Source organism: Dryobates pubescens, chromosome 25, assembly GCF_014839835.1.
Source record: "Dryobates pubescens isolate bDryPub1 chromosome 25, bDryPub1.pri, whole genome shotgun sequence".
Taxonomy (NCBI): Eukaryota; Metazoa; Chordata; class Aves; order Piciformes; family Picidae; genus Dryobates; species Dryobates pubescens.
This window is the reverse complement of record NC_071636.1, coordinates 5,089,021-5,115,094: the sequence shown is the minus strand read 5'-3', so window position 1 is coordinate 5,115,094 and position 26,074 is coordinate 5,089,021. Positions and strand designations below refer to the sequence as shown.

Genomic DNA, 26,074 nt, shown 5'->3' with positions numbered 1-26,074 from the left:
CTCAGCATCACTATGTCCCCTGTGCCCACCTCAGGCAGGGTCCTGGGGAGCTGGGCACTGAGCTCCTGCTCTGGGGAGCCTGGGGAGCTGGGCACTGAGCTCCTGCTCTGGGATCCCTGGGGAGCTGGGCACTGAGCTCCTGCTCTGGGGAGCCTGGGGAGCTGGGCACTGAGCTCCTGTTCTGGGGTTCCTGGGGAGCTGGGCACTGAGCTCCTGCTCTGGGGAGCCTGGGGAGCTGGGCACTGAGCTCCTGCTCTGGGGAGCCTGGGGAGCTGCAGTGGAGGGCTGTGGGAGGCTGGGGGCTGGGGGGGGGGGTCGTGCAGCCCGGTGACTGTGGTGTGCCCCCCGCAGGTGTCGGTACTACTCCAGCCTCCGCCTGCCCCTCATGTACTCCCACCCCTACAGCCAGATCACCGTAGAGACCGAGTTTGACAACCCCATCTATGAGACAGGGGTGAGTCCTGCCCTGCCCACTCCTCCCTGGGGGCCACCCCAACGGCAAAGCTGGGGTCTCTCTCGCTGGGGGTGCAGCAATAGTCCTGGCAGTGGGAGGGAGGCTTCGGCCCAAGGGATAGGATGAAGTCCCAGGCATCCTTCTATGGGAGTGGAAGGCTCCAGTCTGAGTGATAGGATGAGTCAGCCCAGCCTGAGATGGGAGCAGGAGGCTCTCTCCCAAGGGACAGGGCAAGTCCAGTCATCCTGATACAGGAGCACAAGGCTCCACCCCAAGGGATAGGACAACTCCAGCCATGCTGCTCTGGAAGCAGGAGGCTCCATCCCAAGGGTTAGAACAACTCCAGCCATGCTGCTCTGGAAGCAGAAGCCTCCATCCCAAGGGTTAGAACAACTCCAGCCATGCTGATTGGAAGCAGGAGCCTCCATCCCAAGGGTTAGAACAACTCCAGCCGTGCTGATTGGAAGCAGCAGCCTCCATCCCAAGGGTTAGAACAACTCCAGCCATGCTGATTGGAAGCAGGAGCCTCCATCCCAAGGGTTAGAACAACTCCAGCCATGCTGATTGGAAGCAGGAGCCTCCATCCTAAGGGATAGGACATCTCCAGCCGTGCTGATAGGGAAGTGGGAAGCTGGGTGGGCTCAAGTCCCAGGGGAGAGAGCATCATCCCCCCAGCAGCACCACAACCCCAGGGGTTTCTCTGGGCTTTGGGCAGGGGGAGGTTACCCTGGCAGGCAGCTGCTGCCCTCACCTGGCTTCTCCTCCCTCGCAGGAAACCAGAGAATACGAGGTGTCGATCTAAGGCCGGCGGGAAGGGCTTCTCCAGCTGCCAACTCGATGTGCCCTCCTAGAAACCTCCTCAGTAACTAATCCAGAGCCCAGCGTGGCGTTGGTCAGACCCCCGACACCCCCCCTCCCCCTCCCCCTCCCCCCGCCCCGGCCCTGCTGTTGTCTTTCCTGTTCTTTCTTTTTTGCCTCTTTTCTGGAAGATTTCCCTCTTTTCTTCACTGTATTTATTCTATTTAAACCGCGATGGGAGCCCTGGGGGCAGGCACCAGCGGGGGGGGGGGGGGGGCGGGCACCGCCCCGGACCGGTGAGGACAGGCTGGCACGGCGGGGAGAGGGGAGGGGAGGGACACATCCCCTGGCACTGCCCCAGCAGGGGGTGGGGGTTGGGGCTGGGGGGAGCAGGGAGGGGGGGTGTGTGGGGGGAGATTTTTTGCAGTTCTGATGTTGTTACCGATTAAAAACGTCTCCGTTGCAAGAGCCTGAGGTTGATTGCTGGCAGCCGAGGTGGGCACAGGGCTTGCCACGGGGTTCCCGGCCGCCTTGCCCAGCCCTGCCCCATCCCGCAGCTCCCAGCTTCCCCCAGCGGGATCTGCGCCCCGGGGGCTTGGTGGGCTCCTGTGCCACCAGCCCGGGGACCCTTTCTGGCTGTGGGGAAGCTGGGGAAAGGTGCCAGCCGGGGGGGAAAGGTGCCAGCTGGGGGGGAAAGGTGCCAGCTGGGGGGGAAGGTGCCAGCCGGTGTGGAGCCCCGTGTGCCGCCAGCCCGGCGCGGCCGGGCACCGAGCTTCCTGCTGCTTTGCTTTGCCTCCTTTGCTTTGGCTGCTGGAGAGGCAGAGAGCCAGGCCTTGGCGCTCTAGGGAGCGGCATCAAGCAGTGGCACCCAGCACTGGGAGCTGTGGGAAACCCCCCTGGGCACTGGGAGCAGCCAGTGCCCCTTTGCTCATGCCAGCTGTTCCTCTTTGGTAACACCGTGACCCTTGCCAGGACAACCCTGGTCCCACCAAGGGCTGGAGCGCATCCCTTGCCCCCTGGTAGCATCTCTGGGTGAGCAGGATGGACTGGGCTCTCTGCCTGGTGGCATGGCACTGGACAGAGATTGGGGCAGCACAGCCCACCCAGCACCTCCTGCCCAGACCCTCGAGGGTCTGCAGCTCCCCTCTGAAGCTCCTGGGGTTGGCACTTTGCTGGGATCTGCAGCTCCCACTTGAAGCCCCCAGGGTGGGCACTTTGCTGGGATCTGCAGCTCTCACTTGAAGCCCCCAGGGTGGGCACTTTGCTGGGATCTGCAGCTCTCACTTGAAGCCCTCAGGGTGGGCACCTTGTTGGGATCTGCAGCTCCCACCCAAAGCTCCTGGGGTTGGCACTTTGCTGGGATCTGCAGCTCCCACTTGAAGCCCCCAGGGTGGGCACTTTGCTGGGATCTGCAGCTCTCACTTGAAGCCCTCAGGGTGGGCACTTTGCTGGGATCTGCAGCTCTCACTTGAAGCCCTCAGGGTGGGCACCTTGTTGGGATCTGCAGCTCCCACTTGAAGCCCCCAGGGTGGGCACCTTGTTGGGATCTTCAGCTCTCACTTGAAGCCCCCAGGGTGGGCACCTTGTTGGGATCTGCAGCTCCCACTTGAAGCCCCCAGGGTTGGCACTTTGCTGGGTGCCAGCTGGGCAGGAGAAGGAGAGGGGCAGGGGAGGAAGGCGGAGGTGTACTGGGGAAGGAGAGGCAGGCAGGCAGCGTGGGCAGGCTCTGGCACAGGAGATGAGCCCAGAGTGAGCAGAGCAGGCAGAAATCAGCCCATCCAAGCTGGTCCCACCACCACTTTGAGCCTCAGCACCACCCCCCACGCTCCTTTGCTGCCTTCCCCCCCTGCCCAGAGCCAGGCACTGGTGGGGCTGACACCTATCCCCAAAATCATCTCCTCCCTGAGCCCCCAACCCCCCTCAGCCAGGCCCTGGGGAGGGCAGTGAAGCCACCAAGAGTGTCCTTGGCTGCTGGTGTATTTATTTTGTCCTTGTAGAGCAGCAAAGAGTGACCACAGGAGGCTGGATTGGTTTGGGGGTGGAGGAAGGGTGGTTGGTGGCCTCTCTGCAGTGTACAGCTGAGAGTTAGGGGCTGGGTTGGTCGTTTAATTTGTTTGTTTGTTTGTTTGTTTCCTTTCAAATATCAATGAATGTGTTGTTTGTAATTTGGAAAGGTTAAAACAAAACAGAGAAAGCCAAACCAAAACAACAACAACAAAACAAGTCAAAAAAAGAACAAAAAGAAGAGGAAAAAAAGAGTAAAAAGAAGAGGAAAAATGAACAAAAAAGAAGAGAGAGAGGAGGGAAAAAAAAGAAGATAAAAAAAGAACAAAAAGAAGAAGAAAAAATAACTAAAAGAAGAGAAAAAAAAGAAGATTAAAAAAAGAACAAAAAGAAGAAAAAAAATAACTAAAAGAAGAGGAAAAAAGAACAAAAAGAAGAAGGAAAAAAAAGAAGAAAAAGAAGAGGGAAAAGGGACAAAAAGAAGAGGAAGAAAAAGAAAAAAAGGAGAAAAAAATGAACAAAAAAGAAGAGGAAAAAGAGCAAAAAGAAGAGGAAAAAAGAACAAAATAGGAAAAGAAGAACAAAAAGAGAAAAAAAGAACAAAAAGAAGAGGAAAAAAAGAACAAAAAAAGAAGAGGAAAAAGGTACAAAAATAAGAGGGAAAAGGAACAAAAAGAAGAGGGGGAAAAAAAGAAGAGAAAAAAAGAACAAGAAGAAGATTAAAAGAGAACAAAAACCAACAAAAAGAGGAGGAAAAAAGAACAAAAATAAGAGGAAAAAGAACAAAAGAAACAAGAGGAAAAAAAGAACAAAAATAAGAGGAAAAAAAGAATAAAAAGAAGAGGGGAAAAAAGAACAAAATAGGGGAAAAAAGAACAAAAAGAAGATAAAAAAAGAATAAAAAAGAAGAGGGGGGAAAAGAACAAAATAGGGGGAAAAGAACAAAAAGAAGAGGGGGAAAAAGAACAACAATAAGAGAAAAAAGAGCAAAAGGAAGAGGAAAAAAAGGAACAAAATAGGGAAAAAAAGAGCAAAAAGAAGAGGGGAAAAGAGAATAAAAAGGAGAGGAAAAAAGAGCAAAAGAGAAGGAAAAAAGAGCAAAAACAGGAGGAAAAAAAGAGCAAAAAGAGGAGGAAAAAAAGGACAAAAAGAGGAGGAAAAGAAGGACAAAAAGAGGAGGAAAAAAAACAAAATAGGAAAAAAAAAAGAACAAAAAAAAAGAAGAGGAAAAAAAGAAAAGTGCCAAAAAAACCCACCCCAAACGACCCTGTACTGAAGCATCTCCTTGCCCTTCCTACCTGTCTGTTTTTATAAGAACAATGTGAAAATTGCTGGGATTAAATATTTTTGAACATGACCAAAGTGCTGCCGTGGGAAGCCTTCGGCGTCCCCCTCCCCACGTCCCTGCTCCTCGGCTTCTCCCGTCGTCCTTGCTGCTGGGGGGAGGGGGGTTGGGGAGTTTGCAGGTGTGGAGCACGGCCCTGGGCCTCCTGCGGCAGAGCAGAAGGTGAGAGCTGAGCCTGGCACACGCCCTGGGCTACGGCAGTGGCCCAGTGCCTCTGGCTCGGCTCTGAGCGCGGCTCCCCGGGGTCAAATCCTGCCCTCGTGCTGGTCCGTAGCTGGCTGGGAGCTGTCAGGGCAGGGGGTGAGCTGGCGTGGCCCCTGGGGACAGCTGTCTTCCATGGGATGCCCCACGGGAGGCAGCAGCCTCCCCAAAGCCATCCTCGCCCCTTCCCTGAGCATCGCCTGGGCCAGCCCAGCTGCAGCGGGGCGGGGGGGGGGGGAGAGGGAGGGCTGGGTCCTGCCCAGAGGCACGGGGACCCCACTGGACACCCATGGCCATGTCACACAGAGAAGGTGCCTCACCAGCACCTTCGGGGACCCCACTTGCCCATGCCCTGCTCACCCCGGTGACCATCGTGTGCCAGCTGCCCCAAACCACAGAGGGAACAACACTGGGGGTGGGGGGTGGGGGGGCAGCGTTGCCCGACCCCCAATCAGCTCCGCGCCACCTACATCCTACACCCCTGAAGTGCCAGCAGAGGGCCACAGCTCGGCTCAGAGCTGGGTGGGCAAAATCCCCCTGGAGCTCCCTGGGAGTCGTGTGTTCCCCCCCCGCCCCCCGCCCCAGAACGAGCTACTGGAGCAAGGATTTGTGTCTACCCTGTGCCCCCCACTTCCAGGAGGTTTCCCTCCCCTCCCTCCAGCAGTCAGCCAGGCGCTGGCACATCTCTAGGGAGTACACAAGCATCGTGCCTGCCCAGGGCGTGCTCCTGCCCGGGGGCACCGGTGGGTTGCATGGTGGTGGCACGGCAGCTCTCAGCGCCTCCCCGAGGAGCACCGCTGCAGGGAAATCCCTCCTTTAAAACCCAGTTCCTGGATGCCTGCAGTGTCCCAGGTTTTCCCTGGCAGTGCCAAGGCAGTGCCGATGACTGCTGGGGAGGGACAAGGACATGCAGCCCACCTACCACCCTGCCTCTCCTAGGGGCATCTGCCACCCAGCCAGGAAAATGGGGGGGTGGGGGGGTGTGCTTCTTGCCCCCCCTTTCACCTTCCCACACAACCCACCCCCCGAGCTCACCCTGCGACTGTTGGCAGAGGTTGGGATGTGTCAGGAGCCTTCACGGCTTCGTTTAGCAGCTGCGAGGCGACTGCAGGGGCTGGGGGTGGGGGTGGAGGGGGGGTTGCAAAGGAGCTGAGGCTGCTGCTGAGCATTCCCGGGGGAGGATGGCTGGGTTATTTTTGGACAGAGATTGCAAGAGAATTAAAAAGAAGGAGGGGAAACAAAAGGGGGAGGGGGTGGGGGGGGGGGGGGGGGGGGGAGAGGAAACGACAACAGCGACAACAACAAAACCACTAACAAAGCCCCCCGGGGCTTGTCCCTCCTCGCTGACGTGCAAGCAGGAGCCAATCTTCGGCCCTGGGCTTTGTGTAGTGGAGGAAGAGCTGGCTGGGAGCAGCAGCCGTGGCCATTGCTGCTTCCCCCACCCCCTCCCCCAGCCTGCTCATGCCGACCCCCACACCCCACCCCGTGCCCACCCAGCCAGCCTCAGGCACGGAGTCGTCTCTGTTCCACAAAGAGGAAAGCCCCCAGGGAGGCTTTGATCTGGGGCAGGGGCTCCTGGTCCCCAGCAGGACATCACCCAGATGTTTATTTGCTACATTCCTGCATCTTCCCCCATTTGGGAGTCATCTTCCTGCATCTTTCCTCATTTGGGGGTGATGTTTCCACATCTTCTCCCACTCTGAGGTCACATCCCTGCATCTCTCCTCCTTTTGGGGTCATCTTCCTGCATCTTCCCACATTTGGGGGGTCATGTTTCCACATCTGCTCCTACTCTGAGGTCATATCCCTGCATCTTTCCCCATTCTGGGGGCATATTCCTGCGTCTCTCCTCCTTTTGGGGTCATACTTCCACATCTTCTCCCACTCTGAAGTCATATTCCTTCATCCTCCCACATTTTGGGGCCATGTCCTGCATCTTTCCTCATTTGGGGGTGATGTTTCCACATCTTCTCCCACTCTGAGGTCACATCCCTGCATCTCTCCTCCTTTTGGGGTCATCTTCTTACATCTTCCCACATTTGGGGGTCATGTTTCCATATCTTCTCCCACTCTGAGGTCACATCCCTGCATCTCTCCTCCTTTTGGGGTCATCTTCTTACATCTTCCCACATTTGGGGGTGATGTTTCCACGTCTTCTCCCACTCTGAGGTCACATCCCTGCATCTCTCCTCCTTTTGGGGTCATCTTCTTACATCTTCCCACATTTGGGGGTGATGTTTCCACATCTTCTCCCACTCTGAGGCCATCTTCCTGCATCTTTCCCCATTCTGGGGGCACATTCCTGCATGTTTCATCTTTTGGGGGTCCCAGTCCTGCATCTTCCCTCATTTTGGGGACCATTCCCGATTTTGGGGTCATATTCCAGCAATCCCGCCCCATTTGGGGCTGGCATCTCTCAGGGCAGAGCTGGGCTGCAGCAGGGTGGCAGATGGTGACAGTGGGGAGCGCTCAGGGCTGGGCTGGCAGCAGAGTGGTGCCCTGAAAGCGCCAAGGGAGGGACACAGGGCTGAGTGGGAAAGCCACACTCAGGATGCTGCACGTTCCCTGGGCACAGGGTGGCCTGGCAGGGCTTCAGGGAGCAGAAGCTGGCATGCTGTGGGCCTCCCCAGCTTGGGCAGCACAGGGAAGGCCTCCCCAGGTGCCAGCTCTGGGAAATCCTGTCCCTGGCAGGGCACCAGGCCAGCCTTGGCAGCAGCTGTGTGCTGGCAATGGCTCAGGGGCCGGCACAGGGTGGTGGCTGCCCCAGGAGCTCTCCTTGGGAAATGGAGAAGGAACCACTGGAGCCAGGAGGCTGCCAGGCAGGCAGGGCTCCTGCCAGGGTGTCGCTGGCACAGGCGTGCCAGGCACATCCCAGGGCTGTTCCCAGCGCTTCTGCCATGGAACAGCTCCTGTGCCAGCTTCTGCTGCCCACTTGGCCCCTGACAGACCTGTGTTGTCCCTGCCTTGGGCCCAGGGACCCTTCCTGATGCCCAGGTGCTGGCAGTGGGGCTGGGCTCATCCCTCCATCCCGCTGGTACTGGCTGCAGGGTGGGTGCTGGGATCCCTCCATCCCCAGGCCCTGCCTGCCTGCCTCAGAGGGGTGGCATCTCCCCTGGGATCCCCAGGCTGCTGCATCACCCAGACCAAAGCAGAGCAGCTGGTAGTGCAGAGGAGGGACCTGCAGAGCACAGACCCCTAGAAGAGGCTGGCAGCAGGCTTCACCCTGGCAGCATCTCTGCCAGCTGCTCAGGAGAGTACAGAGCAAGGGGCATCAGGGTCCATGCACCCTCAGCATGGGGTTGGCACAGGGCAAGGAAGCCCAGTGTGGGGCATGGAACCCCTGTGCTGCATGCTGTGGGCTCAGCATTAGGGGAGGGGGGGAAACCCACACCAGGGAGATCCCAGACCCTCAGATCTCCAAAGCCCCCTTCCTCTCCCCAGCACTGGGGAAAAGCTGTGAGCAGAGCAGCTGCTGGAGACAGTGCACTGCTGGGAAGGGAGCTGCTGCACCGAAGGGTGAGGAGCAGGAGACATCCTAAAGGCAGAGGCAAGAGAAGGCTATGGAGGTACTGGGCACGAGGTTGGACCTGATGATCTCAGAGGTCTTTTCCAACCTTTATTATTCTGTGCCCCTGTGATTCATCCAAGGAGTGGAGCTGAGGAGCAGGGCATGGAGAAGAGCAGAGAGCAGATGGAGGGAAGAAAAGATGGGAGAGCCCAGAGCCTGGCACCAAAAGATGGCAGAGTCCATGGCTGCTGGCAGAAGGGTGAGCTCTCTGCCAAGAGCAGGCAGGAGGAGTGGGCTGGGGCTGAGAGGGGTCTGGGAGAGAGCAGGAAGGACTAAACTCCTCCTCCTTTCACCCAGCCACATGCAGTGCTGCAACACACAGCGCTGCCAGGCTGCAACACGCCAGGCTGCCAGGGCTCTGCAGGAGCAAACTCAGGGGGCAAATGCGCCCCTGGGAGCTCAGGGGAACGGCAAACTGTGCCAGGGCAGAAAACCAGGCTCAGCTTGGCTCTGCAGCAGCCAGGGCTGAGCTGGCTCCAAAGCCAGCACACGCAGCCGAGGGGCCGAACGGAGCAGCCCTTCGTCCACCTTCCTCCAGCCCAGCTCAAGCTGTGCCGGGCAGGATGGGCAGGCTGGCAGTGCCAGGCACCGGATGGCAAAACCCGGGGAGCCAGGCAGGGCTTCCCCCGCACTGGGAGCAGTGACACAGCCCACGCAGCTCCACGTGGCACTGCCACAGGGCAGGGCAGGGCAGCGGTGCCAGGGCTCTGCCTGCAGCCGGGATCTGCTTGCAGCCGGCTCGGCCCAGCGGCTCGTCCGGCACCTGGGGGAGCTGTGGAGAGCTGCTGGACTGCTTTTTGGGGCTCCTGGATTTGACAATATTCCCCGGGGGGAATGGGAAACGGGCTTGGAAGGACAAAAGCAAGGAAGCAGAAAGGACTCACCGCAACCTGTTCCTCCAGCAGCACTTCAGAGTGGGCAAGGGACAGCCCAGACTGCTCCAAGGGCGGCAGCTGGGGGGCTGCTGGGGCTCTGTGACTCCTGCCCCCGCCGCCTCTGGGCTCTCAGAGGGAATTCCCAGGGAATTCCCAGCTGCCACACACGGGTGTGTGCATCCCCAGGCACCACCGAGCCCTGCATCCTGGCTGCTGCTGCCCCGGGGGCCTGCATCCCTGCAGCCAGCACTCCCTCCTTCCCTGCAGCCAGCATCCTGCACAGCCCAGCTGCTGCATCCCTATTAATCTGTGTCCCTGCAGCCACGAACCTCTCTCCTGGGTGCCTGTATCCTTCTGTGCTCCCACTCCTGAGACCAGCACCCCCAGGGCCGGCATCCCCAGGGCCGGCGTCCCCAGACTATACCCTTGGAGCAGCTTTCCCTGCCTGTCCTCCTGCATCCCTCTGCTCCTCCTGCATCTCTTCCATCCCCTCACTGTCTCTGCACCTCCTGCATCCCTGCTGCTGCAATCCCTGGTGCCCATGCCCCCCACACCCCAGTCTCCCCAGGATGGATGCTCCCTCTGGGACCAGCACCCCTGGCACCTCCGTTCCCTGCATCCTGACCGCTGCAGCCTCCACTGCCCTTAGCCTTGGAGTAGTTTTCCCTCCATTTCCTCCTGCATCCCGCTGCTCCTCCTGCAGCCCCGCACTTCCTCTCCACCTCCCAACCCTTCCACGCCCCTCCCCACGCCGCTGTGACCCTGGTGCCCCTGCTCCCCCCCATCCCGGTGTTCCCAGGATGGATGCTCCCTCTGAGACCAGCACCCCTGGCACCACCATTGCCTGCATCCTGACCGCTGCGGCCCCCACCGCTCTTATCCTTGCAGCCAGTTTTCCCTCCACGTCCTCCTGCATCCCTTTGCACCCCGCTGCTGCCGCCCTCCTCGGTGCCCGTGCCCCCGCCCGCCCTACCCCATCCCGCTGTTCCCGGGATGGATTCTCCCCTCTGGGACCCCCCACCCCCTCCACTTCTCCCATTCCCTCCCTGCCCAGGACCCCCCACCGGAATGCCGCAGCCCCGCCGCTCCCCCCCGGCCCCTCCCGGCTGCGCGGTGGCGGGGGGCGGGACGCACCGCCCCGGGGCCGCGGCGAGGGGCGGGGGCGGGGGCCGGCACCGGGGCCGGTTCGTAGCGCAAAGGGCGGGCGGTGCCTCGGCCGGGGCCCGCAGCTGCCGGTGCCGGCGGGGGCGGTGCGGGGCCCCTCCTGCCCGGGCTGCTGGGAGTTGTGGTTCGGCGGCGGCGGAGCGCGGAGCGCGGAGCGGAACCGGGGGGCCCCGCACGGCCCCGCACCGGCGGCGGCTGCAGGTCGGTACCGCCGCGGTGCATCGCCCCGAAGCTCAACCGCATCGCGCTGTGTGGGGAGGGGGATTGCGGGGCGGGGAGGGCAGTCCCGGGGGGGCAGCCGGGGCTCGGCGCCGGCCGGGTGACCACGGCCGCGCTGGGTGGCAGCACCGGGGGCAGGTGCCACCGTGGCGCTGGGTGAGGTGGCAGCGGAGCGGTGGGGAAGGGCTGGCACGGGGGCTGATGGCGACCCCCCTGGGTATGCGGCCCCGCGGGTGACACGGCCACGCTGGGGGACAAAGCCGCGCCGTGTGATGGCAGCTCCCCCCCACCCCCCGGGTGAGACAAAGCCATGCTGGGGGACAAAGCCACGCCGGGGGACAAAGCCATACCGGGTGATGGCAGCCGCCCCGGTGACACAGCCACGCCGGCTGAGGCACCCGTGCCAGGTGACACGGACACGCTGGGTGACAAAGCCACACCGGGATATGCACCCACGCCAAAGGGACACGGCCACGCCGGGTGACAGCCATGCCGAGGGACGCAGCCCCGCCGGGAGATGCGCCCCTGCCGGGTGACACGGCCGTGCCGGGTGACACGGCCATGTCGGGAGATGCCCCCGCGCCCCAGTGCCACAGCCGTGCCAGGTGATGCAGCCACGCCGTGTGAGAGCCCTGTCGAGTGCCACAGCCGTGCCAGGTGGCACGGCCACACCGAGGGACACAACCACGGCGGTGGCACCAGGTGACAGCGTCGCAGCGGGTGGCTGACACGGCCCTGGGGACACGCCGCAGGAAAGGCAGCGCCAGCAGCTGCCTGGCCCCGCTCCAGCTCCGTAGTAGCAGCCGGTGCCCTGCCTCGCCCCAGCTCCTGCACCCAGCCACGCTCCCGAAGGCGATGCCACCTGTGCCAAGCCGAGGACGGTCCCACCGCAGGCGTCCTCGTCGGCACACAGCCCGGCGGCCGGGCTGGGCTGAGCAGAAACCGCCTCCTCCAGGAGACGCCTCCAGGGGCCACCACGGGGCCACCGCAGGGCCACCACGGAGCCACCGAGATGCAACTTTGTGCTGCATGGCAGCCTGGCTGCCTTCATTATGTAACGGCGCCGCTGCCTGGCACCGAGCTCGCCTCCACGTCCTGCACAACTTCAGGGTGGTGTGGGATGGATGCCACCCTCCCTGCCTGGTTCCAGGCTTTGTTGGCAGGAGCTGAGGAGCCTTCTCGTGGCTTTCGGGCCGGGGGCGCTTCGTGTGGCTGCCCAGCCCCCCGCGGCCGGGCTGGAAGGCTGATGGCACCCACCGGCCCAGCAGCAGGACCCAGCTGGCAGCGCTGCCAGCGTTTGGGCCGTGCTGTGCCGCTGTGGAAGGTGGGCTTGGGCATCAGGGCTGCTTGTGCCAGCTGCTGGGCTGGATCCCTGCAGCAAGCTCTCCCTTGAAGCTTCCGTGTGCAGCCTGGGGCTCCAAAGGCCGTGGGGCTGCAGTGCCAGGCAGGCAGCATGTGGGCATGGGGGCTCTGACCTCCTGCTGCTCGGTTTGCCCCCTTATTCTTCCCCTTTGAGCTGCTGACACCACCACCAGGACCCCAGCAGAGCTGTGTTTGTGCTGTGCCACCTTTGCAGGGGGGTGAACGACTCCAGCGTGGGGACTCCAAAGGTGTCAGACCCCCGGCCCCAGCTTTGCCCATCCTGTGCTGCTGCTTTGTCAGCTGGCATCTGAAGGAGCCTGGCTGCTGCACTGAGGCAGCTCATCTGAATACAGATGGTGCCAGGGCTCTGCCTGCCTCCCTGGGCATGCTCTGGTGCCATGGAGGGATCATGCCAGGGCTCTTCCTGCCTTCCCAGGCACGCTCTGGCACTGTGGGGGATCATACCAGGGCTCTTCCTGCCTTCCCAGGCATGCTCTGGCACCGTGGGGGATCATGCCAGGGCTCTTCCTGCCTTCCCAGGCACACTCTGGCACCGTGGAAGAGCGTGGTGGGATTGTGCCAACCATGGGGAACACCCCTGGGACTGGCTTTGTGGCCTGGGCTGGAGCAGTCGGTGTGCCTGGAGGGATGCCAGGTGGTGGGGAGGGAGGAAAGTTACCTCCAAATTCTCAGGAGGCTGAGGTGCCACGTGGATGGTGATGCCAGGACGGGGCAGGCAGGCAGTGTGCTACAAGGAAGTAGGACAGGAGGAAGCTGGCTGTGTGGGTGTCCCTCCCTGGGGTGTAGGGCTGCCCAGAGCCTGTCCCTCAGCCCTGCACAGGGTCCACAGCTGTAGAGTCAGTCCTCAGCCAAAGCTCCACCAGCTGAAGCCATCAGCAGGGAGATGCAGGTTCGTGAGCAGGCTGCAGGAGCTTGCCAGGGAGAGCTGGGAAAGGTTTGAGGGCTTTGGATGGCTTTGGATGGCTTTGGATGGCTTCCCTGGCTACCAAACCTATCCTGCTCCTTCCAGCCAATGCTGCTGCTGCTGCTCCCATGGCAGCTTACCTGTGTCCTCCTTGTTTCACCCTTCCCAGCTAGAGAGCTGTTTGTGCTGCAGCTCCTGCCCACCAGCAGCCCTCTGCCCTGTGAGGGACCTGGGCAGCAGCTGGCATACTTCAGAGGAGCAATCTGGGCACAGCAGCAGCACAGATGAGCTGGATGAGAGCCCACATCCTTCCTTTTCAGTGCTCCAGGGCAGGCTGTGACCCTCCATGTGTGCCCAGCCTGAGCATCTGCTTGGTGTGGGGATGCAGCCTGTGGGCACTCCAGTGCTTGAAATGCCACCTACCAGCCATGGCAAGGTCCTCTTCGGTGCTGGCAGCGTGCCATGGGCCAGGGTACTTCTCAGGGTGCCTCCCAACCTCCACTTCTCACCCATTCCCTTGCCTGCCCCACTCCCTTGCTTCCCCAAGGTGCCCAGGGATGGAATTGGTGAGCTGTGAGGAGCTGGAGCATTTCCCCTCTTCACAGAGCTGCTTTTCCAGATGGTGGTGAGGTGGGACAGAGCAGCCTGGAGGTCACTGAAGAAGGGACAGAAGGGCTGCTGGTTGAGCAGGGGACTCGTTCCCAGCCTGGGCAGGGAGGAGAGGCTCTGCTTTTTAGGCTGGGGGTGCGGTGGTGGTGCTAGGAGCTGGTGCCATCACACAAGCCAACCTCTGATGGCACCACCATTGCTGCCCTGCCCTCCCCAGGCTGGCCAAGCCCTGGGCTCCCAGCAGCCTGAGGGGACTGGGCAGGCTCTGAGCTGTCAGCTCAGGCTGGGGGGGGAGGGAGACTCATTTCAGAGCATTTAGATGGAGGGGATAAAGTGATGTGCTGCCAGATAGAGCTGTTAAAGTGTCTGCTCCCAGCTTCACCCAGCTGCCTTATCGGCCAGATTTCAGAGCTGATAATGGCAGCAGAGAAAGGAGGGGGGAGGAGGGGAGAGCAGGAGGGAAGACCGGTCCTGGGCATCCACAGGGGCTGGCTCTGCCCCTTCCCTTCTCTTTGGGCATTTGTGGAAGGTGCTGTGGGGAGGGGAGGGTTATCTTCTCGGGCTGGGATGGGGTTGGGCTGCCGGGCATGAGGGGAGGGCTCCTCACCCATCATCCCCTCCCCTCCCTAAGCAGCGAGTGCCCCATACAGCCCTGGCACATGGCCCTGGCTGTGCCCTCTGCATCGAGCCCTGCAGGGACCCCAAGGGAAAGCTGCCTCCCTCCTAAGGGCAATGAAGTTGGTGAGCAGGCCTGATCAGGAGCAGCTGAGGGAACTGGGGTGGTTTAGGCTGGAGAAGAGGAGGCTTTGGGGAGACCTTATTGCTCTCTACAGCTCCCTGAAAGGAGGCTGGAGCCGGGTGGGGGTTGGTCTCTTCTCCCTAGTCTCAGGTGATAGAAGGAGAGGAGGAAATAGCCTGAAATAGTGCCAAGGGAGGGTGAGGTTGGAGATGAGGAGAAATTTCTTTGCTGCAAGAGTGGTCAGGGGTTGGAACAGGCTGCCCAGGGAGGTGGTGGAGTCCCCAGCCCTGCAGGTGTGCAAGGAATGTGTGGCCATGGCACTCTGGGCCCTGGTTTGATGTCCATGGTGGTGTTGGGTTGCAGGTTGGGTTCCATGGGGTTGAAGCTTGGCTCCAGTGATCTCAGAGGGCTTTTCCAACCCAAGCAACCCCACAGTTCTCTGATTCTAACACCTCTGCCTTTCTTTCCCCAGAGCCTCCCTCCTGCCCTACCTCTCAAGATGAGGATGCTCTGGTTACCTCACTGCTGACCCCCACCGCTGGCACCCCCTGGGCAGCCAGCAGCTCCCTGGCGCGCCGGGGGAGGACCGCAGCTCCGCTTCCCCATGGCAGCCCCTTCTCCCCAGGCCCTGGCCCAGCTGCACGCCGTGGGTGCCCCCGAGGAGGAGGAGGAGGAGGAGCAGCAGGAGGACTGAGCGCCCCGCGCCCGCCGCCCCCTCGCACCACCATGTCTCCCGAGTGGCTGCCGGGCTGGAGCTGCTCCCTGGACGGCCTGCGGGACTTGGTCGCCGCCTCCATCCAATCCTTCCGGGACTGCGACGCCGGCGCCCTGGCCGCCGGCGCCTGCCTGCTGCTCCTCTTCGTCTGGTACTGCTACCATGTGGGGCGGGAGCAGCCCCGCGCCTACCCCACCGTCAACGCCCTGATGCAGGGCGCCGAGGCCGACGGCGTCCAGAACGGCTTCGCCTACTGCCAGTCGCCCGAGTGCCTGCGCTGCGCCCACCACGACGGCCTCAACCAGAAGCTCTACCACAACCTGCAGGAGTACGCCAAGCGCTACTCCTGGTCGGGCATGGGCAGGATCCACAAAGGCATCCGCGAGCAGGGCCGCTACCTCAGCAGCCGGCCCTCCATCCAGAAGCCCGAGGTCTTCTTCCTGCCGGACTTGCCCACCGCCCCTTACTTCTCCCGGGACGCTCAAAAGCACGACGTGGAGTTGCTGGAGCGCAACTTCCAGACCATCCTCTGCGAGTTCGAGAGCCTCTACAAAGCTTTCTCAAACTGCAGCCTCCCGCAAGGATGGAAAGTGAACAGCACGCCCAGCGGGGAGTGGTTCACCTTCTACCTGGTGAACCAGGGCACCTGCGTGCCCAGGAACTGCAGGAGATGCCCACGGACGTACCGCTTGCTCGGCAGCCTCCGCACCTGCATTGGCAACAACGTCTTTGGCAACGCCTGCATCTCGGTGCTCAGCCCGGGCACCGTCATCGCCGAGCACTACGGACCCACCAACATCCGCATCCGCTGCCACCTCGGTGAGTGCCCGCCCACCCCGGGGCCTCCGCCCGGCCCCCGGCCTCCGCCCGGCCCCCGGCGGCGCTGCGCTGCGCTGCGCTCCGGGGGCTCGCTGGTTGTTGGGGCGCCCGGGATGCTGAGCTCCCTGGGGGAGGAGAGGAGCGGCAGCTGGGTGCAAGAGTGCAGCAAATGATTGGTGGGTTCATAGAATGGGTTGGGGTGGAAGGGACCTTAAAGATCTTTCTAGTGCCAACCTTCACCTCTGGAGCCTTGTGCTCCCTGGCACTGCAGCCCTGCCTGGGTGCAGGAGACCAGGAAAAGATCATTCCTGGAATGGTTTGGGTTGGAAGGAACCTTAAAGATCTTTCTAGTGCCAACCCCCGCTTCTGCAACCTTGTGCTCCCAGTTTGGCCACTGGTTGCAGCCCTTGGGCCACCTCGGGTGCCTCTGCTTTGGTCCAGAGGGAGACCTGGGAGCCCTGGTGGCAGGGTAGGCTCAGTTCCCCCAGTGTGTTCAGGATCCCCAGTTCAGCGTGGGATATGGAGCTGATATTGTGCTGGGGGTCTCTGAACGACCCCCACTCTGCAGCACACACACACCCTCCCCCCAGTTTTATCTTGGTATTTCAGGGCACCCCGGGGTGCTGCCCCAGGGACCGATCTGTGTCCCAGTGTTGCCCCTCCAGCAGCTCAGCCACTCCTGCGATGTCAGGCTGCCTGCAGATCTGGGGTACACATCTGGGGTGGAGGGGCCCGGGGTCTCCCCTCCGGCGGGGCTGGCAGCACGGTGGCGCTGGGGACGGGCGGAGCCCAGGCGGCACAGATGGTGGGGACGGGGACGGGGACGGGGACGGGGACGGGGACGGGGACGGGGACGGGGACGGGGACGGGGACGGGGACGCTGCCGCGGCGCAGCCCGTGCCGGGGGTGGCACCGCACGGGCCCTGCTGGCAGGCACCAGACGGGCTCCTGCAACCGGCTCCTCCCGGGGAAACACAGCCCGTGGTGACTGCCTGTGCCTTCAGAGCAGCTCCAAGGAGCTCTCCAGATCTGGGGTGCTGCTGGAGAGCCAGAATCTGCCCTTGCTGGTGCCAGGAGGTAGCCCAGTGCCTGCCCACCAGCTCCTAAGGAGGCAGGATGTGCCCTTGCTGGTGCCAGGAGTAGCCCAGTGCTTGCCCACCAGCTCTCCCCTCTCTCTGTGGCATTGGGGAGCTGCTGGAGAGCCAGAATCTGCCCTTGCTGGTGCCAGGAGGTAGCCCAGTGCCTGCCCACCAGCTCTCCCCTCTCTCTGTGGCTCTGGGGAGATGGGTTCACCTTGCAAGGGGCTGGGAGAGGTTCCCAGGAAGAGGGCAGTGAGGTGAGGTGGCTCAAACACCCCTTGCCCTGGCAGCATGGAGCTGGTGCCAGCCCTGCAGCTGGTGCACAGCCTCCCCCCAGGGACATGAGCCATGTGGGTCATTCCCTTCTCCTTCCATGTTTTCCAGCTCCATCTGCTCAGGTCCTCCAGCCAGGACACAGCACCCTGCCTGGGGCTTCTCCACCTTGGTGCTCAGCTCCTGCTGTGCCCAGGGCATGGATGCATTCAAGAGGCACTTTCAGGCCAGCTTGCTCTGCAAAGGCAGAAGAGCCAAGCTGCTCTCTAGGCTTTACCCCAGCCCCACCACTGCTCTGTGAACACAGAGGGCCAAGCAGTGGCACCAGCTCAACCCCTCTGAGAGACAGGGCAGTGTCCCTTGGGGTATGGGTGCGATGGGAGAGCTGCTGGCTGCCACCTCCCCTGGCTGCCACCTCCCCTCGGTGCCATCTCCTCTGACTGCTCAGCTCCTCCTTTTCCAGCTGGAGCATCTCCAGCTGAGGCTGTTGTGCAGGGAAATGGCTCTGGGTTCTGCAGGCTTTGAAGCAGCCCTTGGAGAAGCAGAGAAGCTTTCTGAGCTCCTGGGCAGCCAGGAGCCCCTGCTGTGCTCGCTGGCTTTGGCAGCAGCTCCCTTCCAGCTCCTTTGCTGCATCCTTTCTCTTTGCAACCCACGTGAGCCCTGACCCCTTTCTCCACCACAGCTGCATCCTCGGGGCTTGTTGGCTCTGCACCAGCTCCAGTGTCCCCCCCCCCCAGCACTGCCAGGGGTGATATTCCTGGTGTGTGTGGGGGGGTGGTGGGCTCAACCCTCTGGCCTGGCTTGTGCTGGTATTTTAGGAAGGGACCCATTTTTATTCCTAGCATTGTCCTTCTTCACGTGGCCTCCACAGATCCTCTTCCCTGCCAGGGCTTTGCCAACCCCCTACCTGAGCTTCTGTCCCAGGGAGGGAGCAATTGGCAGCATCTCAGGTGCAAGGGACTGAGGGATGAGGCAGATGCTGAGCAATGCAAGGTCAAACAGGGAGCTTATGGCAGAGCCAGGAACTGAGCCCATTGCTCCAGTCCTGGTGCAGCGTTTCCTCCCACAAGGCTCAGAGCCCTGGAACTGCAGCAGAGCTGGGGAGGGGGGGAGCAGAGGGCAGGCTCCTGAAGCTAGAAAATAGCCCAGGAATGTGGCTTCCTACATCCACCCTCCATGGCTGTGGGCTCTGGGGACTTGCTGGTAGCTGCAGCTCCAAAAGAGGATGCCCAGGACGCTGAGCTCCTCGGGGTGCAGCAGCTGGGGAGGAAAGGAGCAGCAGCTGGGCCGCAGCGTGCTCAGAGGTTAGCTTGCAGGTGCAGTGCCAGCTCGGTGCCTGCTTTGAACCCTGGATGATGCCATGTGCTGAGATCAGTGGCTGCTGCATGCCTCTGCCCTGCAAGGGGCTGGGCAGCAGCTGGCACCTGCAGGAGGTGCAATCTGGGCACAGCACCAGCACAGATGAGCCAGATGAGAGCCCACAGCCTCCGCTCCGCTTTCGGTGCTCCCTCCACCCGTGCCCAGCCTGAGGGTCTGCTTGGTGTGGGGACCTGACCCATGGACACTCCTGGTCAATGCTTTAAATGCCACCCATCAGCCGTGACAAGGCTGTCTCTGGCACTGGCAGTGTGCCCTGGGCCAGGGTAGCTGTCAGGATGCTTCCCAACCTCCGTGTGCTGATGTCAGCGCTCGCTGCTGCTGCTGCCCCCCAAGGGAAGCAAACACTGGGCAGCAGCGTGGAGCTCACCATGTGCTGCTCCTCCTGACTCTCCCTGTCCTCTCTCTTTGTGCCTGAAGGTCTGAAGACACCCAGCAACTGCGAGCTGGTGGTGGGGGGTGAGCCTCAGTGCTGGGCTGAAGGCCGCTGCCTGCTCTTTGATGACTCCTTCCTGCACACGGCCTTTCACGAAGGTAAGCCCAGCATGGGGGCTCCTGGGGCTGGGGAGGGCAACTCTGCCCAGTCCTTTCTCCTGCCAAGGTGCCTGCAGGGATGGTGCTACCTCATCCTGGGGGCATGACACCACTGCTGCCCTTGGCTTGCAGGAGGGAGGGCAGCAGGCCCATTCCTGGCATGATGAGACTCATCCATCATGCTGCTTCAGGGGGGCTGGAGCATCCATCCCAGTGCCCCTGCTGCTCAGAGGAGTCCCCTTAGCACCCTCCTCTCTACACATCCCTAAAAGGAGCTTTGAGCCAGGTGGGGAGTGGTCTCTTCACCCTAGGAACAAGAGATAGGACAAGAGGAAAATGCCTCAAGTTGCACCAGGGGAGGTTTAGGTTGGACATGAGGAACAGTTTCTTCCCCTGGAGGGTTGTCAAGGCCTGGCCCAGGCTTGCCCAGGGCAGTGGTGGAGTCTCCATCCCTGAAGGGGTTTCAAAGACATGTGGGTGTGGTGCTGAGGGCCATGGTTTGGTGGTGCCCTGGCAGTGCTGGGTCCATGGTTGGACTGGATGAGCTGAAAGGTCTCTTCCAACCCAAACTATTCCATGACTATGACTCTCAGCCTGCTCTGGGACTCACTCCCCTTCTGCTTCACAGCCCACAGTGCTGGTAGCTCAGCACAGGGCTGGATGATCCCCTCCCTGCCAGCATGGGAGAGCTTCTCATGTTCCCCCAGAGCTTTGCTGGGCAGCTCAGACTCTCACCCAGCAGCCTCAGCATAGAATCATAGACTGGTCTGGGTCGGTAGGGACCTTAAAGATCCTCTAGTTCCAACCCCCCCCCCCGCCATGGGCAGGGACAGCTCCCAGTGGAGCAGGTTGCTGGAAGGCCCCTCTGGCTCTTGCTGCAGCAGCTGTGATGCAAGGCAGCAGCTGGGTGCTGAGGTGCCAGCAGTGCTGCTGTCTCCCGTGCAGGGACAGAAGCTCCACCCCAGGCTGTTTTGGTGTCTCTCTCGGTGCTGTTCCGCTCCAGCTCGCCTGGATTAAGCAGCATTAGTCACCCATGGCATGAAAGCCTGGAGCACAGCTGCTGCAGGCAGGGGGGAGAACAAAAGCTGCTGCTCCCACAGCAGCCCTGCTGCGGGATTGGGAAGCTCAGCTTGAGGCTGGGGAGGGCTGGAACAGCGCAGCGGCAGCTCCCACCACGGCTCCGAGATGCAGCTGAAGGGAGGGGGAGCTCAGCAGCATCTGCTGCCCTGCCAGGAGAAACCTTCAGGTCTGGCTGCCCATAGAACCCCCCAGAACCTTGGCAGGGTGGACTCAGCCCTGTGCCAGCTGTTTGAGGCACTGGGCTCCCAGGAACCACAGATCCATCGGATTGGCTGTGGGTGGAAAAGATCTTTCAGACCATCGAGTCCCTGGGGCTAAAGCATGGCCCTCAGCACCACATCTCTGCCTCTGTGAACACCTCCAGGGATGGGGATTCAATCACCCCTCTGGGGTGCCTGTTCCATAACCCAGCACTGCCAGGGCACCCCCAAACCATGGCCCTCAGCACCACATCTCTGCCTCTGTGAACACCTCCAGGGATGGGGATTCAATCCCCTCCCTGGGGTGCCTGTTCCATAACCCAGCACTGCCAGGGCACCCCCAAACCATGGCCCTCAGCACCACATCTCCATGGCTTTGGAACCCCTGCAGGCACGGGGACTCCACCACTGCCCTGGGCAGCCTGGGCTGGGGCTTGACAACCCTTTTGGGTGGAGAAATTGTTCCTCATGTCCAACCCCAACCTCTCCTGGTGCAGCTTGGGGCTGTTTCCTCTGTTCCTCGGGAGAAGAGACCAACCCCACCTGGCTCCAGCCTCCTTTCAGGCAGAGATGGAGGCGGTGAGCAGCAGTCCGGGCGCTTCCTGGGGTTGCACTGGGCAGGCACTTCCCTGCCGCCGGGTGCAGGGCAGCAGCCCCCCAGCGCGGAGCCCCCCCGCGGATCTCGTCACCCTGCTCCTCCATCCCACCCAGGTCCCCCGGAGGAAGGGCCCCGCGTGGTCTTCATGGTGGACCTGTGGCACCCCAACGTGGCCGCCGCCGAGCGCCAAGCCCTCGACTTCATCTTCGCCCCGGGACGATGACGGCGCCGCCGGTGTCGCGGGTTTGAGGGCAGCCAGGGAGCGGCCGTGCCAGCGGCCGTGCCGGCGGCAGTGCCAGCCGGGCTCCCGCGGCTCCTTGCGCCGGCTGCCTGCCGCGCTGGAAGCATCGCAGCCTCAGGCTGCTCCCTCCTGGGGGCTCTTGTAAATGGAAACCGCGCCGCGGAATCAACGCCCATCTGCCTCCTTCCCTCCCTCCCTCCCTCCCTACCTCCCTCCCATCCTCGGCTCCGGGGGGTTCCGTTCCACCACGCCAGCGCCTCGCCTCCCCGCCCCGGTTAGCTGCAGCGCCGCGCCCCTGCCCTCCTCTCATCTTGCTACTGTGGTTTGTTGCGGTGTTCGGAAGCAGAGGAACGGAGCCGAGGGGCCCTCGTTCGGCTGTCATCGTCTGGGAGCTCCCCCTGGCCGGCACACGGGTCGGCACAAACACGCTGACCCCGAGAGCAGCGAGGCAGCCGAAGCTCTTGTGCTCGGCTTGGCCCCCTCCTGCTTGCAGCCCCTGGATGGATGGATGGATGGATGGATGGATGGACTGGGGGGGGAAGGGGGGCTGCAGTGGGCACAATGCACCTCCTGGAGCATTGTGAGCTCCAGGGGCTGCTGGGGCTGGGGCAGGCAGGGCAGCCTCTGAGCTCTTGCTTCCACTCCCTCCCTCGCATGCCAGCGTGCCCCCAGCCCCTGTCTCCCCCTCCTTTCTTCCACCCCCTCCCCTGTGTCCCTTCTCCCCCAAGAAACCTGTATTACCCCCTGGGCAGGGAGGAAGGGCATGATGCCACCTCCTTGGCTGCCCTCACAGCCCCAGCAAGCCCAGGAGCATCCCAACACCCACCCTGTCGAGGGGACAGCACCCCTTAAGCCCAGCTCTCTAATCTGACCCAGGGTCTAAATCCCCTCTTGGCATCATCTGCAACCTTTGGTTTCCACAGCTCCAGCTGAGAAGGCCCTGCCAGGGGCAGGGACACCTTGGGAACGAGCACAGGGCTTTGGTTTGACAGCAGGCAAAGGCCAGGGAGGAAAGGAGGTTGCTCTTCCCTCTGCTGCTCCATCTTCTCCTTTCCTCCAGCCAGGGTGAGCCCAGGGAGAGGCAGCTCCTCTCTTCCTGCCAGCAATGGAAAGGCCTCCAAAGCTTGGGGGTGGTTAATTCTGTCCCCCCCCCCCAAGGAAGGAGCCCTCAAGCCCCTGGGTGTCCTGCTGGCCCAGCATCCACCAGCCTGCTCCTGAGTCACTCAGCATCCAGGGGGGGCTTTTGGGGGTGACCCCATGCTGCTCCCTGCCATGGTTGGGAAGGGGCTGTCCCAGGCTGGGTGGCCTTAGCACAGCTCTGGGGACCACTCTGCCTCTGTGCTCTGCCCAGGGAGGGGGGGAGGGGGACACACAGCCTCACAACCCCCCTCCCCCAGCTTCTTGACAAGTTTTCCAGTGAGGAGATTGCAAGAGAAGGGCAGAGAGTTGCAACACCACCACCCACCCCCACCCCAAGGTCCTTTTTCCCCCTACACCTGTCCTGTGCCAGACTCTGAGGTGCATGAGGGCTGCAGGCAGCGAGGGCCTGGAGCCAGAGGGAGCCAGCAGGCTTGGGGGCTGTCCTACAGTGTGGTGACATTCATACAGTGGATAAGCAAAGACTACCAATAAACAGTTGTGCTGAACACAGGAGAGCCTCTGCCTGCTGCTGATCTGCATGAGGGCACTGAGCCCAGCATCAGTCAGTCTGCAGGTGACAGCAAGCTGGGGGCAGGAGTTGAGCTGCTGGAGGGCAGAGAGGCTCTGCAGAGGGACCTGGCCAGGCTGGGCAGATGGGCAGAGGCCAAGGGCAGGAGATTGAACACATCCAAGTGCCAGGTGCTGCACTCTGCTCACAGCAATCCCATGCAGAGCTACAGGCTGGGGACAGAGTGGCTGAGAGCAGCCAGGCAGAGAGGGACCTGGGGGGGCTGGTTGCGAGCAGGCTGAACATGAGCCTGCAGTGTGCCCAGGTGGCCAAGAGGGCCAATGGCATCCTGGCCTGCATCAGGAACAGTGTGGCCAGCAGGAGCAGGGAGCTCATTCTGCCCTGTGCTCAGCACTGCTCAGGCCACACCTTGAGTCCTGTGTCCAGTTCTGGGCTCCTCAGTTTAGGAAAGATGTTGAGGTGCTGGAAGGTGTCCAGAGAAGGGCAACAAAGCTGGGGAGGGGTCTGGAGCACAGCCCTGTGAGGAGAGGCTGAGGGAGCTGGGGTTGCTTAGCCTGGAGAAGAGGAGGCTCAGGGGAGACCTTCTTGCGCTCTACAGCTCCCTGAAGGGAGGTTGTAGCCAGGTGGGGGTTGGTCTCTTCTCCCAGGCAAGCAGCAGCAGAGCAAGAGGCCACAGTCTCAAGCTGTGCCAGGGGAGGTTTAGGCTGGAGGTTAGGAAGAAGTTCTTCCCAGAGAGAGAGAGATTGGCCATGGGAATGTGCTGCCCAGGGAGGTGGTGGAGTCCCCATCCCTGGAGGTGTTTAGGAGGAGGCTTGGCAGGGTGCTTGGTGCCATGGTTTAGTTGATTAGGTGGTGTTGAGTGAGAGGTTGGATGTGATGATCTTGAGGGTCTCTTCCAACCTGGTTTATTCTCTTCTATTCTGCTGCTCTGACTCAGCCAGGGCCATGCAAAACCATCACCTTGGTCACAGGATCAGGGAATGATTTGGCTTGGAAAAGGCCTCTAAGGTCCCCAGAACCCCAGCTCCCTCAGCTGCTCCTGCCCAGCCCTGCTCTCCAGACCCTTCCCCAGCTTTGTTGGCCTCTTCTGGCCCCACTCCAGCCCCTCAATGGCTTTCTGGGGAGTGAGTGGCCCCAAAACTGCAGCCAATGTTCAAGGGGTGGCCTCAGCAGTGCCCAGGCCAGGATGCTGGGGGCCTTCTTGGCCACCTGAGCACACTCTGGCTCATCTTCAGCTGGCTGTCAAGCAGCACCCCCAGCTCCTTTTCTGCCAGTCAAGGCTGGGCCCTGGCTGCCCCAGCAATGCGCTGGAAAAGCAGGAGCTGCAGGGTGGGAAGGAGATGAGGGGCTCAGGCTCAGGGCAGTGCTGTAAGCCACCCAGACCTGTGGCACTTGTGCCCTGAACAGGCAGCACCTCCCCAGCCTGCCTGTCTCCACTGCCAGGAGCTCAGGGAGCATCTGCTCTGCACCTCCCTGCATCTTCTGCTCCCCTCCGGTCCGGGCCCCGCAGAGCCCAGCGGCGAGCACTGCCTGTGCCCAAGGCAGCACAGAGCATCCCCAGCCTGCCCCCAGCCTCCACCCAGGGCCACCAGCCTGCCCCACAGCCTTCAAACCGAGCACCTCAGAGCATGCCTCCAGCTGCCCACCCTGACACAATGCAAGGCAGCTGCAGCAGGAGCAGCGCTGGGGTGGCGGGCGCCGGGCTGCCCCGAGAGCAGCGCCCAGCAGCATCCCCTGCAGCACAAAGAACCCAGCCCTGCCCTTCCTCAGCAGCACTCTGCTGTGCTGGGGCAGGCCACAGGGCCAGCAGCAGCTGCTCCTCAGCTCATCACACTTGACCCAGTTTGGTTCTGCTCACATCCTCTCTGCAGCACAGCCCCCCCCAACCCCGGGGCGAGGGCCTGGAGCTCTCCTTTGCTCTTCCCACCCCGACACAACCTTCACCTCAGTGACCCAAGGGCAGCCCTGGGGCTCGGTGGCCAAGGGGCAGAGAGAAGCAGCCAAAGGGAAGGGAGCTGGCCCCAGCTGTGGGCTGCCAGCAGAAGGCACAGCAGATTGCAGCAGCAGGCTCCCGACGGCAGCAGGCAGAAGCAGCTAGCTTGTGCTGCGCTGCTGTGCCAAAAAGAAACCCCTCCTCCCTCCTGGCCCTCTTGGGGGTTTCCCTTCAGCTTCCTCATGTTTCCTGCTGGAGCACACAACCACTTCCCCAGACACCCAGCCTGGAGGCAGCAGAACCTCCCTTGGCTTTCCGAGCAGCCTGGAGCTGCCTGGAGCAGCCCCTCCAGGGGGGGGGTCTGAGGCTTCCTCACCTCCACAGCATCCCAGGGAGAACCTGGATCAGGGCTGCCACAGCCCTGCTGCCACCCTAACCCTAACCCTAACCCTAACCCTAACCATCTCATCAACTAAACCATGGCACCAAGCATCCCATCCAGGCTCCTCCTAAACACCTTCAGGGTCGGTGACTCCACCACCTCCCTGGGCAGCACATCCCAATGGCCAATCTCTCTTTCTATGAAGAACTTCTTCCTAACATCCAGCCTAAACCTGCCCTGGCACAGCTTGAGACTGTGTCCTCTTGTTCTGCTGCTGGGTGCCTGGGGGAAGAGACCAACCCCCACCTGGCTACAACCTCCCTTCAGGGAGTTGGAGAGAGCAAGGTCTCCCCTCTGAGGGGCTCCACCCAAGCTGATGCACTTTGTGAGCTTGGAGTTCAGACTGCAGAAGAGGAGGGGAGGTTGTAGCCAGGTGGGGGTTGGTCTCTTCTCCCAGGCACCCAGCACCAGAACAAGAGGACACAGTCTCAAGCTGTGCCAGGGGAAGTTTAGGCTGGAGGTGAGGAAGAAATTCTTCCCAGCAAGAGAGATTGGCCATGGGAATGTGCTGCCCAGGGAGGTGGTGGAGTCCCCATCCCTGGAGGTGTTTAGGAAGAGCCTGGATGAGGCCCTTGGTGCCATGGTTTAGTCATGAGGTGTTGGGTGCCAGGTTGGCCTTGATGATCTCTGAGGTCTCTTCCAACCTCAGTGATCCTGTGATACTCAACCCCACCAGTGCAGGACCTTCCCCTCAGCATGGAGCTCCCCAGGGGCTCCCAACCCCTCACCACAGCAGCCACAAGCACCACCACCAACCACAAGTGGCATCCTGCCCCCATCCCTTGGCTGAGGCTTGGGAGGCTCTCTTTTATTTTCCCAGTGATGTCTGCAGCAGCAGCAGGCTCTGGAGC

At 61.7% G+C, this 26,074-nt stretch overlaps 2 protein-coding genes across 2 annotated transcripts in view; both read left to right on the top strand.

Moving 5' to 3' along the window:
- The window catches only part of SEZ6L (seizure related 6 homolog like), a 49,691-nt gene extending 48,177 nt beyond the window's left edge, over window positions 1-1,514 (top strand). The window contains 2 exon segments of the mRNA XM_054173057.1: window positions 352-454; window positions 1,227-1,514. Coding sequence (XP_054029032.1) covers window positions 352-454; window positions 1,227-1,256 — 133 coding nt within the window. The 3' untranslated portion in view covers window positions 1,257-1,514.
- Window positions 1,515-10,460: 8,946 nt separating this feature from the next.
- ASPHD2 (aspartate beta-hydroxylase domain containing 2) lies at window positions 10,461-21,576 on the top strand. Its single transcript, XM_054173061.1, has 4 exons — window positions 10,461-10,610; window positions 14,736-15,797; window positions 18,947-19,060; window positions 21,052-21,576. Exons 2-4 carry the CDS (start codon window positions 14,990-14,992, stop codon window positions 21,159-21,161), a joined length of 1,032 nt encoding a protein of 343 aa, XP_054029036.1. The 5' UTR covers window positions 10,461-10,610; window positions 14,736-14,989; the 3' UTR covers window positions 21,162-21,576.
- The last annotated feature ends 4,498 nt before the right edge of the window (window positions 21,577-26,074 follow it).